At 44.9% G+C, this 13835-nt stretch overlaps 1 protein-coding gene across 3 annotated transcripts in view; it reads right to left on the bottom strand.

The window, feature by feature from the left end:
* The window catches only part of sema3ab (sema domain, immunoglobulin domain (Ig), short basic domain, secreted, (semaphorin) 3Ab), a 500953-nt gene that overhangs the window by 313335 nt on the left and 173783 nt on the right, over positions 1-13835 (bottom strand). Inside the window, exons 1-2 of one of the 3 annotated variants that reach the window (XM_068059616.1) lie at positions 10409-10613; positions 9546-9734 (exon numbers count right to left, since the gene is read on the bottom strand). In XM_068059616.1, coding sequence (XP_067915717.1) covers positions 9546-9654 — 109 coding nt within the window. In that variant the 5' untranslated portion in view covers positions 9655-9734; positions 10409-10613. Of the gene's footprint in view, positions 1-9545; positions 10164-10408; positions 10614-13835 lie in introns of those variants that run through there. The other 2 variants (XM_068059617.1, XM_068059615.1) reach the window with 2 other exon arrangements.

Genomic DNA, 13835 nt, shown 5'->3' with positions numbered 1-13835 from the left:
GTACATTGTGGCTCTGAACTCTCACTATTTCCTCTTTGAATGATTCCCACTGGTCTGATGTAGACTTTCCTACAAGTAGCTGCTCCCAGTCCACTTTAGCCAGATCCTGTTTTATCTTCTTAAATTCGGCCTTCCCCCAATTCAGTATCTTTATTTCCTGTCCATCTTTGTCCTTTTCCATAACTACCTTAAATCTTACAGAGTTATGGTCACTATCCCCGAAATGTTCCCCCACTGACACTTCTACCACTTGTCTCCTTAGACAGCACCTTCCAAACCCACGACCTCTACCACCTCGAAGGACGAGCAGCAGATGCATGGGAACATCACCACCTGCAAGTTCCCCTCTAAGTCACACACTATCCTGACTTGGAACTATATCGCCGTTCCTTCACTGTCGCTGGTCAAAATCTTGGAACTCCCTTCCTAACAGCACTGTGGATGCACCTACCTCACATGGACTGCAGCGGTTCAAGACGGCAGCTCACCACCACCTTCGCAAGGGCAATTAGGGATGGGCAATTAATGCTGGCCTAGCCAGCGAAGCCCACATCCCATGAATGAATAAAAGAAATCCCTAGGACTAGGTCCAGTACTGCCCCTTCTCTTGTAGGACTTTCTATGTACTGGCTCAAAAAGCTCCCCTGTATGCATTTTAAGAATTCCACCCCCTTTAAGCCTTTTGCACGAAGACTATCCCAGTTGATATTGGGGAAGTTGAAATCCCCTACTATTATTACCCTATTATTTTTACACCTCGTCTCTGAGATTTGCCTACATATCTGCTCCTCTATCTCTCCCTGACTGTTTGGAGGTCTGTAGTAGACTCCCAGCCAAGTGATTGCCCCCTTTTTTGTTTTTGTTCTACCCATATGGCCACATTTGAGGAACCTTCTAAGATATCATCCCTCCTTACTGCAGTAATTGACTCCTTGATCAACAGTGCAATGCCACCTCCTCTTTTATCTCCTTTTCTGTCACGCCTGAAGATTCTATACCCTGGAATATTGAGCTGTAAGTCCTGCCCTTCCCTCAACCATGTCTCTGTGATAACAATGATATCATAATCCCATGTGCTAATCAATGCCCTCAATTCATCTGCCTTACCAGTAAAACTCCTTGCATTAAAACAGATACAATCCAGCATTGCATTTTTCACTTGTGCCTTAACAGGTCTGTATTTGCTCTGCCTTCCAGACTGACTCAGTTTCTCTTCTATATTTGACTGTGCATCACCCCCTACTGTACCTCCACTCTGTATCCCATCCCCCTGCCAAATTAGTTTAAACCTCCGCCAACAGCACTAGCAAACCTCCCAGCAAGGATGTTGGTCCCGTTCCGGTTCAGGTGCAACCCTCCAACTTGTATAGGTCCCACCATTGCCAGAAACAGACCCAATGATCCAGGAAACTAAAGCCCCCCTCCTGCACCACCTCCTCAGCCACGCATTCATCTACTCTATCCTCCTATTCCTATACTCACTAGCACATGGCACCGGGAGTAATCCAGAGATTACAACCGTTGAGATCTTGCTTTTTAATCTGCTACCTAGCTCCCTAAATTCTTGTTGCAGGACCTCATCCCTCTTTCTACCTATGTCATTGGTACCAATGTGTACCACGACCTCCGACTGTTCACCCTCTCCCTTCAAAATGTCCTGCAGCTGCTCTGAGACATCCTTGACCCTAGCACCAGGGAGGTAACATGCCACCCTGGAGTTCTGTTTGCAGCCGCAGAAACGCCTATCTGTACCCATACAATTGAATCCCCTATCATTATGGCTCTCCCATTCTTTTTCCACCCCTCCTGTGCAGCAGAGCCATCTGTGGTGCTACGAACTTGGCTGTTGCTACTTTCCTCTGGGAGGACATCCCCCCCAACAGTATCCAAAGCAGTATATCTCTTTGAGAGGGGAATGGCCACAGGGGACCCCTGCACTACCTGCCTGCGCCTACTACTCCTCCTGGTGGTCACCCATCCCTTTTCTGCCTCTACAGCCATTACCTGCGGTGTGATGACCTCGCTAAACGTACTATCCACGACGTCCTCAGCATCGCGGATGCTCCACAGTGAGTCCATCCGCAGCTCCAGCTGCGCAATGAGGTCAGCTAGTAGCTGCAGCTGGACACACTTCCTGCACACATGGTCGCCAGGGACACTAGAAGTGTCCCTGATTTCCCACATAGCGCATGAGGAGCATGCCACGGGGATGAGCTGTCCTGCCATGACTTGCCATTAGATTAAGCTCCTTAATTATTTCCTTTAATTTAGAGTACTAATTATGATAGGGAACTTATTTTACTCCAAACACTACTTACTACAATCTAAATTCCCTACCTTTACTTTTACCTTCGCTATTGAAAGTAGTAAAAAAGGGTAGAAATACCCACTTGTTCCTACTTACCATTCAGCTGCCTCCCTTTGCAACGCGTCACTTTCTGAACTGTGACATCAATTGTGGAACTCTCTCGCTGTCCCTGTGAGTGTGTGTGAGAGTATGTGAGCCGCTGGAACTCCCACTCGCTGGTGCCTGTCTCCTCGCAGGTCCGCCTCGGTCTCGCTCTCGCTCTTTCCCTGGCCTCTTGCAGCCTCTTTTAAGCTGCTGGAACTCCCACTCGCTGGTGCCTGTCTCCTCGCAGGTCTGCCTCAGTCGTATTGTACCAGTATATGTATTCTAACAATAGATGGTATAGCTGACAATAAATCTCATATACAAGCTGTGCCGTGTGGGTCTTCTGTCAAATGGCATAACTCCTTCTGTTTCTGAAAAGACGGTGAAATTTTATGCTTTAGGAACATAGGAGCAGGAATAGGCCATTCAGCCCATCAAGCCTGCTCAACCGTTCAATATGATCATGGCTGATCATCCACTTCAATGCCTTTTCCCACACTATCCTCATATCCCTTGTTGTCATTGATATTTAGAAATCTGTAAATCTCTGCTTTAAACATACTCAATGACTGAGCTTCCACAGCCCTCTGGGGTAGAGAATTCCAATGATTCACAACCCTCTGAGTAAAGAAGTTTCTCCTCATCTCGGTCCTAAGTGGCTTCCCCCTTATTTTGAAATTGTGTCCCCTGGTTCTAGACTTCCCAACCAGGGGAAACATCTTAGCTGCATTTACCCTGTCTATCCCTTTAAGGATTTTGTCAGTTTCAATGGAGGTGGGAGAGCATATCATTGGGTGGGATGGTGGCAGGGGGGTGGGGTGGGATGTGGGGATGCCACCTTCCTGTCTCCGCTGAAATTAAGTCCGGGTCGGGAAAGCCTGTGAATGGCCTTCCTGCCCTGTGGCCAACTGAGGCCTTTAGGTTGGCAATTAATGCCAAATTAAGGCCCTCAGCTGCCACCAGAACAAGCCCAGTGGAGGGCAGGCCTGTTGCTGGACAGGGAGCACAGCAAGAAACATTGTGTGTGTTGCTTGCCGGCTCTGGAGCGGGGTTGGGGGGCGGGGGGGGTCCCTCATTAAAAGGCACTTCGTGCCTGAGCGAGAGAGGCGGCATCAAGAAATGAGGGGGGGCCTTCTGAGAGGCAACCCCCTGCCCTTGCTGCCAACTCCCTTACACCTCCTCCCCCACGGCTCCCACTGGAGACCTCTCCCACCCTGATGTACTGGGGCCATTGCTCCTTCTGGGATCGGGTGGCAGTTCCACCGGCAACAGCCACCACCTCTGCAGTGGCGTTGCTCAGTTAAAGAGCTGCCGGCCTCTGATTGGCTGACAGCTCTCAGAGGATGGTACTTCCAACCCTGGGGTCCTTGATCCTGTGGAAAGCCTCACAGCTATCCAGTTAAGTGTCTAAGTGGCACTTGATTCGGTGGGCCTCCCACAGGAGGGGCGACGTGGGGTTTTCTGCGGCGTTTTTGTGGAGGTTGAGACCCTGTCACCCGGATAAAATCCCGGCCGATGTGTACGTTTCACCCATCAACTCCAACTCATTTGGGCTAAGATACAGTGATGTCCAATTAAAAGGTGAACTAGCAGTGAATAGCTGAGCAATACAGCCCAGGTTTATCCCTGGTCTATGGTTCATTAACTGATCTCACCTGGGACAATCATAAAGTTGTAACAATTGGTATATTTGTCTTTTGGCTACGGAAGGGAAAAATTATCTTGACTTTCTGTTGTTACCCATGCTGGATATGCTTGTGAAGTCAGGAACGGGCTTGGGTGTGCTTCCCCGAAAAATAGCCAGTCAATACCCACACCCGTGGTGTCCATTTGGGTTAGGTACTATAGGACAATGAGTTAAAATCTTCAGGAGAAATGAGGAGACAACTGATTGGAAAATTGTTGAGAAGAGAAGAAATAATTAAACAATAAAATACTTCACTCTTGGAAATAAACAGTGTTCTGTCGCCTAGAAATTCAGGCAGGCCTGTACTTCACACATGAATAGAATCCTGCACCTGAGGTACCCGCAATATTGCAGACTAAGAGGCAGCTACTTCTGCGAAGTGTGTTTGAAGGACGGGTCGCTGTTGGTAGTAGCCACTCTTGTGCAAGCGAGGAGAGTGTGTCAAGAGGTAGAGGTGACTTGGAAGGTCGGGTGGCCACAAATCCTTCTAACTTGGGGTCGAGAGCAGCATTTTTACTCCTCCATGCACCACGTTGAGTATATTTTTCAAACTTGCTTTGTTGGTATCTGGAGTGTCTGAGCGTACAGCTCACACTGGCAATTTATCTTGCAAAGGGAGACTCAAATAGGTGTTAAACAGCTATTGTAAATGCAAAGGGTTTAAAGCCTGTTTCAGGTGTGGACACTGCATGGTGATTCTTTATACTACCAGTATGACAGGTGGCACACTCCTGGCTCATCATGAGTGCGCTCTTCCTGCCCGCCATATTGGAGGCTTAGGATGCCATGTAGTGTTAGAACATCAGGATCTGTGCGACCAAATTTTGAGGCACAAGTTGAAATGGGTTTCTGATCCTTTTCGGTCATGATGAATCTGACATAAATACATGCTACATTGGGGTGAAGTTTACAATATTGTGCTCAGAATGCAGAGTTTTGTGTAACATGAACACATATGAGGAATGTGAACACTGAGATCAGTCAGCACACCAACATGCAGCCTGCACAATTCGCTGTTCGTCCATTGTAATGGACGTAAAATCATGGGTGCTATGAATTGGATGCACTGCTCTCCTCATCGAATCCTCACCCACCCTGCAAAATGTAAAGCTCTGCACCAAGAATGCTAAATCATAAAATCTGTGCTACCGCAGCTACTTGTTGTAAAACTACTCTCTTAAAATCTTGTGACATCAGAGAGTATGAATGCACACTTACTTTCAGATTATTTTCAAGATTATTTTCATTTTGAGCTCTGGCTATTGAGCTGCTGTTCACTGAGGCTTCACATCACTGGGCTAAATTTTCACCTTGACACAGAGTCCCAAACTGCTCACAGCAAGGCAAATGTGTCTTCTATCCCTTGGCCCTTGAGGACACTTATTTATGGCCCGAGGTCCATGTACAACATTGCATGAGAGTTCACCGGGAAATAGCAAAAAGAGGAACGGGGCATAAAGAGCCTAGGAGCCTGGAAGAGAGAAAGAGTGAGAGTTCACCAGAAAACAGCAAGACAGGAGCAGGGCATAAAGAACATGGAAGACACAGAGAGCGAACAATAGTTCACCGGGAAACAGCGAGAGAGGAGTGAGGCATAAAGAGCTCGGGGGGGAGAGAGAGAACGAGTGAGAGTTCACCGGGAAACAACGAAAGAGGTGCAAGGCATAAGCAGCCCGGGGTGGAGGAGAGGGGGGGGGGGGGTGGCGGTGGTGGAGAGAGAGAGAGAACGACTGAGAGTGCAGCGGGAAACAGTGAGATCGGAGCAGGGTTAGCTGCTGCTGCTGCTGCTGCTGGTGCCAATCTGCCGGCATTCGGAAAGAAAAGACTCAAGGTGTGACATCACAAGGAAGCAGGTAGGTGATTGGCTCACAAAGAGCATGAGAGGGGATAGAGAGCGGCAAGGCACAGGCAGCTAGTAGGTGAGTATCTAGTAGGCATTTTCTTACTTTCTTTTTTTCTGCTGATTTTTTTTCTCAAACATTTAAGTCTATCTACTAAGTAGAAGCTAAAATACCAGTAGTTGGTAGGTGGTTACACATTTGTTTGCTTTATTTATCACCATTTTATTGTGTTTATTTAAATTTAAATTTTAGTGCAGTAAACAAATAATGTGAGGCATGGCAGGGCTGCTCACACCTGTCGAATGCACATCTCATGCCATGTGGGGACTCCAGGACCCAACCAATGTCCTGGAAACTACATGTGCAGAAAGTGCCACCAAATGCAAAACCTCAAGCGCCAAATCTTGGAACTCAAGGAGCAGCTGGTGTCATGGAGGTGCATCCGTGAGGATGAGAGATATGTGGATAGCACATTTCAGGAGGTGGTTACCTTGGAGCTTAAGAGAGCACAGGCAGAGAGGGACTGGGCGGCTGTCAAACAGACAAGAAGGACAAGGCAGGTTGTGCAGGTGACCCCTGAGGGCATCTCACTTTATAACGGGTATTCAGTTCTGATTACCCATGGGAGAGAGGGTTCCTCTGAAGAGTGCAGCGAGAGTCATGACCAAAGCACCATGGGTGGCTCAGCTGTGCAGGGAGGGAGGAGAAAAGACCAATCGTGGTAGGGGATTCTATAGTTAGGGGAACAGACAGGCATTGCTGTGGTTTGAACTAGTTTGTCAGGGGGTTGGGAACCTGAGGGCAGTTTCAGACAGGACAAATTTAGAGCAGGGAATGGGAGGCAGAAAATTAGTGAGTGGCTCTGAAAGACAGAAGAAGCAAAGGTTAAAAAGTATACTGCACAGGAATTTGGCAGTGTTATAAAGTATTTATTTAAATGCAAGGACTATAGTAAATAAAACCAATGAGCTGAGAGTGCAGATAGACGCATGATAGCATGATATCATTGCTATAATGGAAACTTGGCTCCAAGAGGGGCAAAAATGGCAGCTCAACATCCCTGGATATAGAATTTTCAGGCAAGATAGAGAGGGGGATAAAAAAGGAGGAGGTGTAGTATTATTGATTAAAGAACCAATTACAGCTGCGAGGAGGGATGATATGCTAAATGAATCATCAAATGAGGCCATATGGGTGGAGCTCAGAAATAAAAAAGTGGCAGCCAGATTACTAGGGGCTGAATTTTATTGGACGGCGGCGCCCTTTGAACTCAGCGTGGTGCCTGCATTTAGCGGCTACTGCAGAACCCCCTCAATATTACACACGGAGGGTCATTAGCATCACTGCATTGAGCCTCCCCCTTGATATTAACGTGGGGAGAGGTGGGACATTTTAAGCGCCATAGCACCTGCTTCCTGACAGCTCTCCAAGAAATACTTACCTGACTGCTGAAGAGTGGGGCTGCTGTCAATCTGGCAGCAAAGCAGAAAGTGCTGCAGAAATCCAGCAGGTCAGGCTCTTCTTTCAATGAACAACCTGGTCACCAAGCAATATTACAAGTCAAACTGCAGTTTATTCTGCAATAAAATGTATGATGCATGCGTGACTTAACAAATTTATAAACAAAATTAAAAATACATAGCCAATATTGGTGAGGAAGGAATGCCAACCTGACTGTTGCAGCTGCCCCTTTGCTGCAACACTTGAAAGGCCAAAGCAAAATCTGCTACAACACTGTTTTCATATTTAAATATAATTCAACTATTAGCTTGTGCTGGAGGTTGATGAAAAAAAAACTATTGTACTTGTATTGTACTTATATTGAGAACAGTGCTTGTGTCATTTAAATTTAAATATAATGCACCATGGAACAACTTAATTCAGAGGAAAAAAGAAATATTTCTATTTATGCCCCATTTAATCCTGACATTAAAATGAGGCAAATGCTTCACTCAATAAATTGTCTCTTCCACTGACTGTTGTTATGTTGTGAAAGGTGGCAACTATTCTGCACTGGCAGTGACCCCAACAGCATTAATGTGAACAGTCAGTCAGTCAGTCTCTTTTGTTGGTAGTTTTGTTTAAGGGAGGAATGTTGAGCAGGAGAACTCTTTGCTCTCCTTCAAATAATGTCATAGGATCTTTAATAACACCCAAACAGGCAGCCAGGATCTCAGTTTAACAGCTCATCGGAAGGAAGCTGCTCACACTTCATCACTCAGCATTTCCCACAACCATGCAAGTCCTGTGCAAGGCATGACCCTTTTCTTGGCCAGAGATAAACCACAATAATATTTTTACATTACCATGCTGAAATATAGCAGAGCACGTTGTTTAATGTTTTACAAAAACCGAATTTAAAATAACACTGAATAACAGCTCAGTAAAGACTTTTACGTTTGGTGTATGATCATTCAGAGAATGGAATTCTTGCACTATTTTGTTGGAGTTACAGTCCTAAAGCCAGCTCCCCTACTTCAGATGGCAGAATGATAAGCCCATGTTTTTGTGGGTTTTTGCTGTCGGAATAAGGAAACCAGTTTTAGCAATAATTATCAGAGAGAACATGTACAGGTATTGCAATCAGAATTTCTGAAGTACAAAATGTTAAATTGTTTTTTAAATTCTGAGGTACTGGGTTGTATGGAGTCTCTCTCTGGTTCAAGATTTTCATGTATACTTGTGGCTGCCTTGCTCATATACATCCTGGCCTAGGCTAACCTGGGACAATGCCCACAATAAGACCTATTGATTTACAGTAATTGGATAAGACCTGTGAGATTCTACAATTTTTACCTGTATTTTCAGGAATACATTCACAATCCTGCCTGTTTATACTCATGGCCACTGTTTTGTGGTGACTGAATAAATCAAATTTTGTTTATATTACTTGAAATTCTGGATAATATTCAAGTTTTTACTGCTATTTTGGGAATAAATTCCCCAATTCCATCTATTTTCAATGTAAACTGAGTAAATCACCTTGTCAGTGCCAGTTTGTTATTGTGTACAAAACTGCAACACAACTTTAAACGAACATTAGATATTCAACTAGACCTAAATGAACTCACATTAGAGCAACAAATTTAGAAATAAGCAACATGTGAGGTCTATACACAAGAAAAAAATATTTTCCATGCACTATATAATATAACAGCTGCAGATTGGCTCTGATAGCCCAGGAATCAGGACAGACAAATTCTTCTGAAATCAATCTATAAACAACGTTTTTACATTTTATTTTAACATTGTGCTGGTCACGTTACCAAAGTTGATAAAAATGTGTCCTATAAAGATGCTTTAAAATCCATAACGAAATTAATCCAATTTTAAATGGTTACACAATCTGAAGCAATTACAACAGAAATTTGTTTTCTCAAGCTGTACAATTGTAAACTTTGTTTAACTGCACCTTTTTAAAGCTGTTAACAGAAAACATAGAAGAATTATTCCTATAAAATGAGATTAAATACACAAATTACTCAACAAAATTCAACAAAAATGCAATCAGAAAAATGTGCAATCCAAAGTGAACATTTTCAAAAATAAAGAGGAATTACTTAACAGTGATGGAAGGGATGTAAAGAAGAAACAGAAAGAAAAAAAAATAAGGAGAACTGATTACCTTTGTAGGAGAGCTTCAGTCTCGGAACATTGTTCTTCCTATTCTGACAGTTCACTGCAGCTGGAAGCAGTAGGCTGGAGAACGCTAGAATCCCAGTGAGCCAGCCCATGGTTTGCAGATTGTTCCTGTGAAGCTTCAGTGCAATGTCTCTGGACTATAAACCTCACACAGTCAAAGGAAGCCCAGAACCTGCAGGTGACAGGTGAACAAAGTCAGCGTGGTGTAAATGACTGAGCCAGTCTCTACCAGTAGCTTTTTCTTCCAACAACTGCTCATTCCACCAGTCAAGTGGAATAATGCTCTACACACCCAGTTTAATGACCACACTCAGCTAGATGCCAGATTATGAGGTACAACTGTGAAGCCTTTTCTGTGGGAACATAAAGCTATTGAACACGGCAGCTCTGTTTCTTGCTGAGCGCCTTTTATTTACTCTGCTCCTTTTAGCTACTGGCTTCAGCTAATCCTGCTCCTTGGCTTCACTTCACTGAATGCAGGCAGACATAAGGAGCTTCCACTTTTTTCACTGAAGGCAGTAGATGGCGAGCTGTATGGACTGGGTCTTTTTCTTTCTGTACCAAGCCTAGCTGACAATAGAGGAGCAAACCAGTACATCTCACTCCTCCCTTAATGCTGCAGCAGTGCTAAAAACAACGAAAGCTGTATAGAAAGAGAGAGAGAGAGAGAGAGAAAGAAAGAGAGAAAGGAGCAAACAGTCTAGCTCCTACAGCTTCCGAAGGACACCCGTTAGGACACCAGTGCAATTTAACTGGCTGGGATTGTTTCTGAAAGATAGGATAAAGGAAGCCAGTCACTTATGATGTGCATAATTCTCCAAATGAAAATGATAAAACATAACTTACTCATTTCTCTGTGGAATAAATGAAATATTGTTTTGCACTTTAACAAGAGCTACTATAGATGATTCATGCTTCTCACAAGTACTAGTCCCCATTGGTTGGGTTCTGATCATTTAACCTCTGTCTATTCGGAACAGTGGAATCAGCATTTCTTTTCAGTTGTTCCATTGTGGCGTTATGATATTCAAATTAAACAAATCATCAATTTTGGTAGTTCCCACACTTTTTCCTAATCCCCAGAACTTCACTGCCTGGGGCTGTGGGCTCGAATTAAATCCTTTAATGTGACACAGGGACAACAGTTGTATATTTTTATGCACTTGCTCTTTCTGTCTCATTCTCTCTGGCGTGTACACACACACACACACACACACACACACACACACAGTCTCTCTCTCTGACTAACTGGAATTAGTTTATGAGTTACTTTGGGCTCATTTTATATTCACAGTTCAAACTCTGGATTTGGGAACTTGACAGCAAAAAAAAAGAAATAAAAAACAATTCATTTCTTGACATATTTTGTAGAAGGAGCTTGTTTTAGTTCATCCTGCCACCCTGTGGTATTCTGTACTTAACTTCTCACACGTAGGAATAAAAACAAGGGCATTTAAGTGAGAGACAAAAATGCCATTGTTTTTTCTAATCAGTCCAAACCAGGCAAACCAGAGAAGACGTGCAATGTTCATTGAATGCAAATAAAGGCAGGTTAGTTTGAGTGCAGGGAAAAGTGCTTGGAGACTGTGAGGGGTTTAGCCTTCAGCATCCAGAATTCCACCAAAAAGAACAAAAACACAAAAAGCTTCTATAAGGTTACAATAGGTCACCTTCAGCTAAAAAACAGCCATTTTCAGCAAAGCTATTGTTTAAAGGAATGTTGAGCATCACCAGAATTTTTTTCCACAACCATAATATTGTTTTAAGAAGCCTTTTAACCATTGTTAAAATGTTTGTAGCTATCAATATTGGACAGCTAAATACAGGGAGCTGAGAGCACAGACCCAGAATTAAAGATGTTTAAAGGCGTTCATTAGGAATAGAGAACAACTGCTAAAAATACCCATTTCTGAAGGGAAAGCCTGCTTCATCTAAACATACACATGCAACCAGTAATCCACTGGTAAATCTTATCCTGGATGAAAAGACATCAAAGGACAGCTCGTTTCTGCTTGTTACAGTCCAAACACCAGTAAATAGTTTAAAAGTCACTTTGTTTCCTATTAATCAGGCAAAGCTAACCATAAACCATGGAACTAACAGTGCATCAACCACAGAAGGCAAAGTGATCGTGGACCTCATACCCAATACACGTGCAAACCAAACAAAATGAAAGTTGTAAGATTAACTTTGGCTGTGCAACAATATCTCACATGTTTCCTCTTCTGATACCTACTTGTCACCCTAGCTGGTAGTGTCTGGTAGTGTCAGTCTGGGACTATCTCTGCCAATCTCAGGCTGGAATCAATGAAGGACAACGTGAAACTGGCAGACCAGAGATACACTGCTGGCTGTGCATCTGTTCAAGTTACAGTAAGATCAGCCATGGAGGATCTCTCCACTGGCATATTTGGACACTTGTATAGAACTCCATCAAGTGGCCTGCTCATTAAGATTGAAGGAATGAAGGGGAGCAACTACCTTTCTATCACATTTTACCAAAATCTGAAAGGGGTTTGTGTGGGTGGTACATGTGAGTGTCCGGGTGCATGTGTCAATTTACTGCATTTTATTAGAGTAGTTTCTCACGTAGAGTACAGTACAGTCTTACTGTAACATTAGTGTGACTAAAATTAATTTATTTACACAATTTTGTAACCCTGCTAACAAAGTTATTGCAGATTAAGTTGGATACTCCCAGAAACAGGCGCAGGGATCACGATGCGCAATTAATCCACACCCATTGATTGCACTACAGGCGGGATGGCACCTTTGTGCTCCCTGCTCATTTCCCTGTGCTGTTCATTGGCAGGGGGCCCAATATTGTGACTACCTAAAGATAGCCTGTGCCTCTTAAAGGGGAAGGTTTAATGTGGGTGCTGGTGATGCTGAGATCATTTTGAATAAGGTGCTGACCCTGGAGAGAGTGGGCACCAAGGTTTATGGACGCTGCACTGGAGGTCCTGGGGAAAGGATGAGGTATGTCCTGTACCCTTCAGAGGCCCTTCAGACACCATGAGCTGCATTTTGTTATGGTGATGGGAGTCCCGGCAGCGGGTTGGACGGTAGGGAGAGACCCTGCCTCGGCCCTCTGTCAGATTCCGGAAGCCATTTAACAGAGGGTAGGCAATTAACTGCCCAACATCAGGGATGCCGTCCCTTTAAGGAACAGGCTCCCACCTCCAGAGCTGCCGGCCAATCGGAACGTTGGCAACTCTGCAGTACTGGCAATGCCACTGGGATGTGGGGGTGGGCAGGGGGTTGGTGAGGGTGGGGTGCTGTCTTCCCAGGGGGCCCTGGATTGCCCCCAAAGGAGCGACACCCCTACCCTGCTAGGAGGCCACCAGGCCTTACCTGGCAGTGTCTCCCCGTGTCAGTGGGTGCCTTTGCCTTCAGATTGATCCAAAATTGAGGTTGAGGCCCTTAAGGGGATATTAATTGGCCACTTAAGGTCCTCAATTGGACTCAGCGGGAAGGCAATCCTCGGCTTTACCCGCCCCGGACAAAATGGCAGGGGGACCAGTCAACATCAGGAACGGTGCCCTCCCCGCCATTTGTTCACCCCCTACCCAAATCTATGCCCGCCCCAAAGAGCAGAACAAAATTATGCCCAGAATTTAAAGGCAATGGCAGGGGATAGCTGTGGAAGTCAATGCCAGGAGTGTAGACTCAAAGACCTGGAAACAATGCAGGAAGAAATTAAATAATCTCACATGAATTGTCAAGGTCATTTTCAAAAGCCAGATTCTACCAACTCCACCACAAACCCCAGCCCCTGCTCAGTTCACCATACCCCATCACTCACCTACCAACAATCTCTATTAATCAGGACTCATACCTAACATTCATATGCTTTACCTCACCCTCACACACTTAGCACTGCTGCCAGCCTCACACCAACATCACACAGCTCTCACACACTGACAGCTATTCAACCATGACAGCCATATCAGCCAAACATATTGCATGACACTCGCTGACACTTTTCCTTCTTTCTTGCAGAAGGAGGCACATAACCGGAGACAGCAGGAATTAAGGGCTGGGGGGGGTGGAGCGGGAGGAAGAGGTGTGTTTGCATGTGTTAACCCCCATGGAGAAGACAGTGTTGGCCTATATAGGAAGGGGCATTGCTGAGAGCTGGTCTCCTCCTCCTCCCTCTTTGAGCATCTTGTCCTGCTCTGCGTGGCCTCTGCTGATTCTCCCAGTCATGCTCAATGCCAAGAGGAAGCTCTACTAGGCCATCCATTTCTTGAAGCAACTGGTTTGTGCACAA

This window comes from Heterodontus francisci, chromosome 27, assembly GCF_036365525.1.
Source record: "Heterodontus francisci isolate sHetFra1 chromosome 27, sHetFra1.hap1, whole genome shotgun sequence".
NCBI classification, from domain to species: Eukaryota; Metazoa; Chordata; class Chondrichthyes; order Heterodontiformes; family Heterodontidae; genus Heterodontus; species Heterodontus francisci.
Note: the sequence above shows the minus strand (reverse complement) of the source record. Positions and strands in the feature narration are given on the sequence as shown.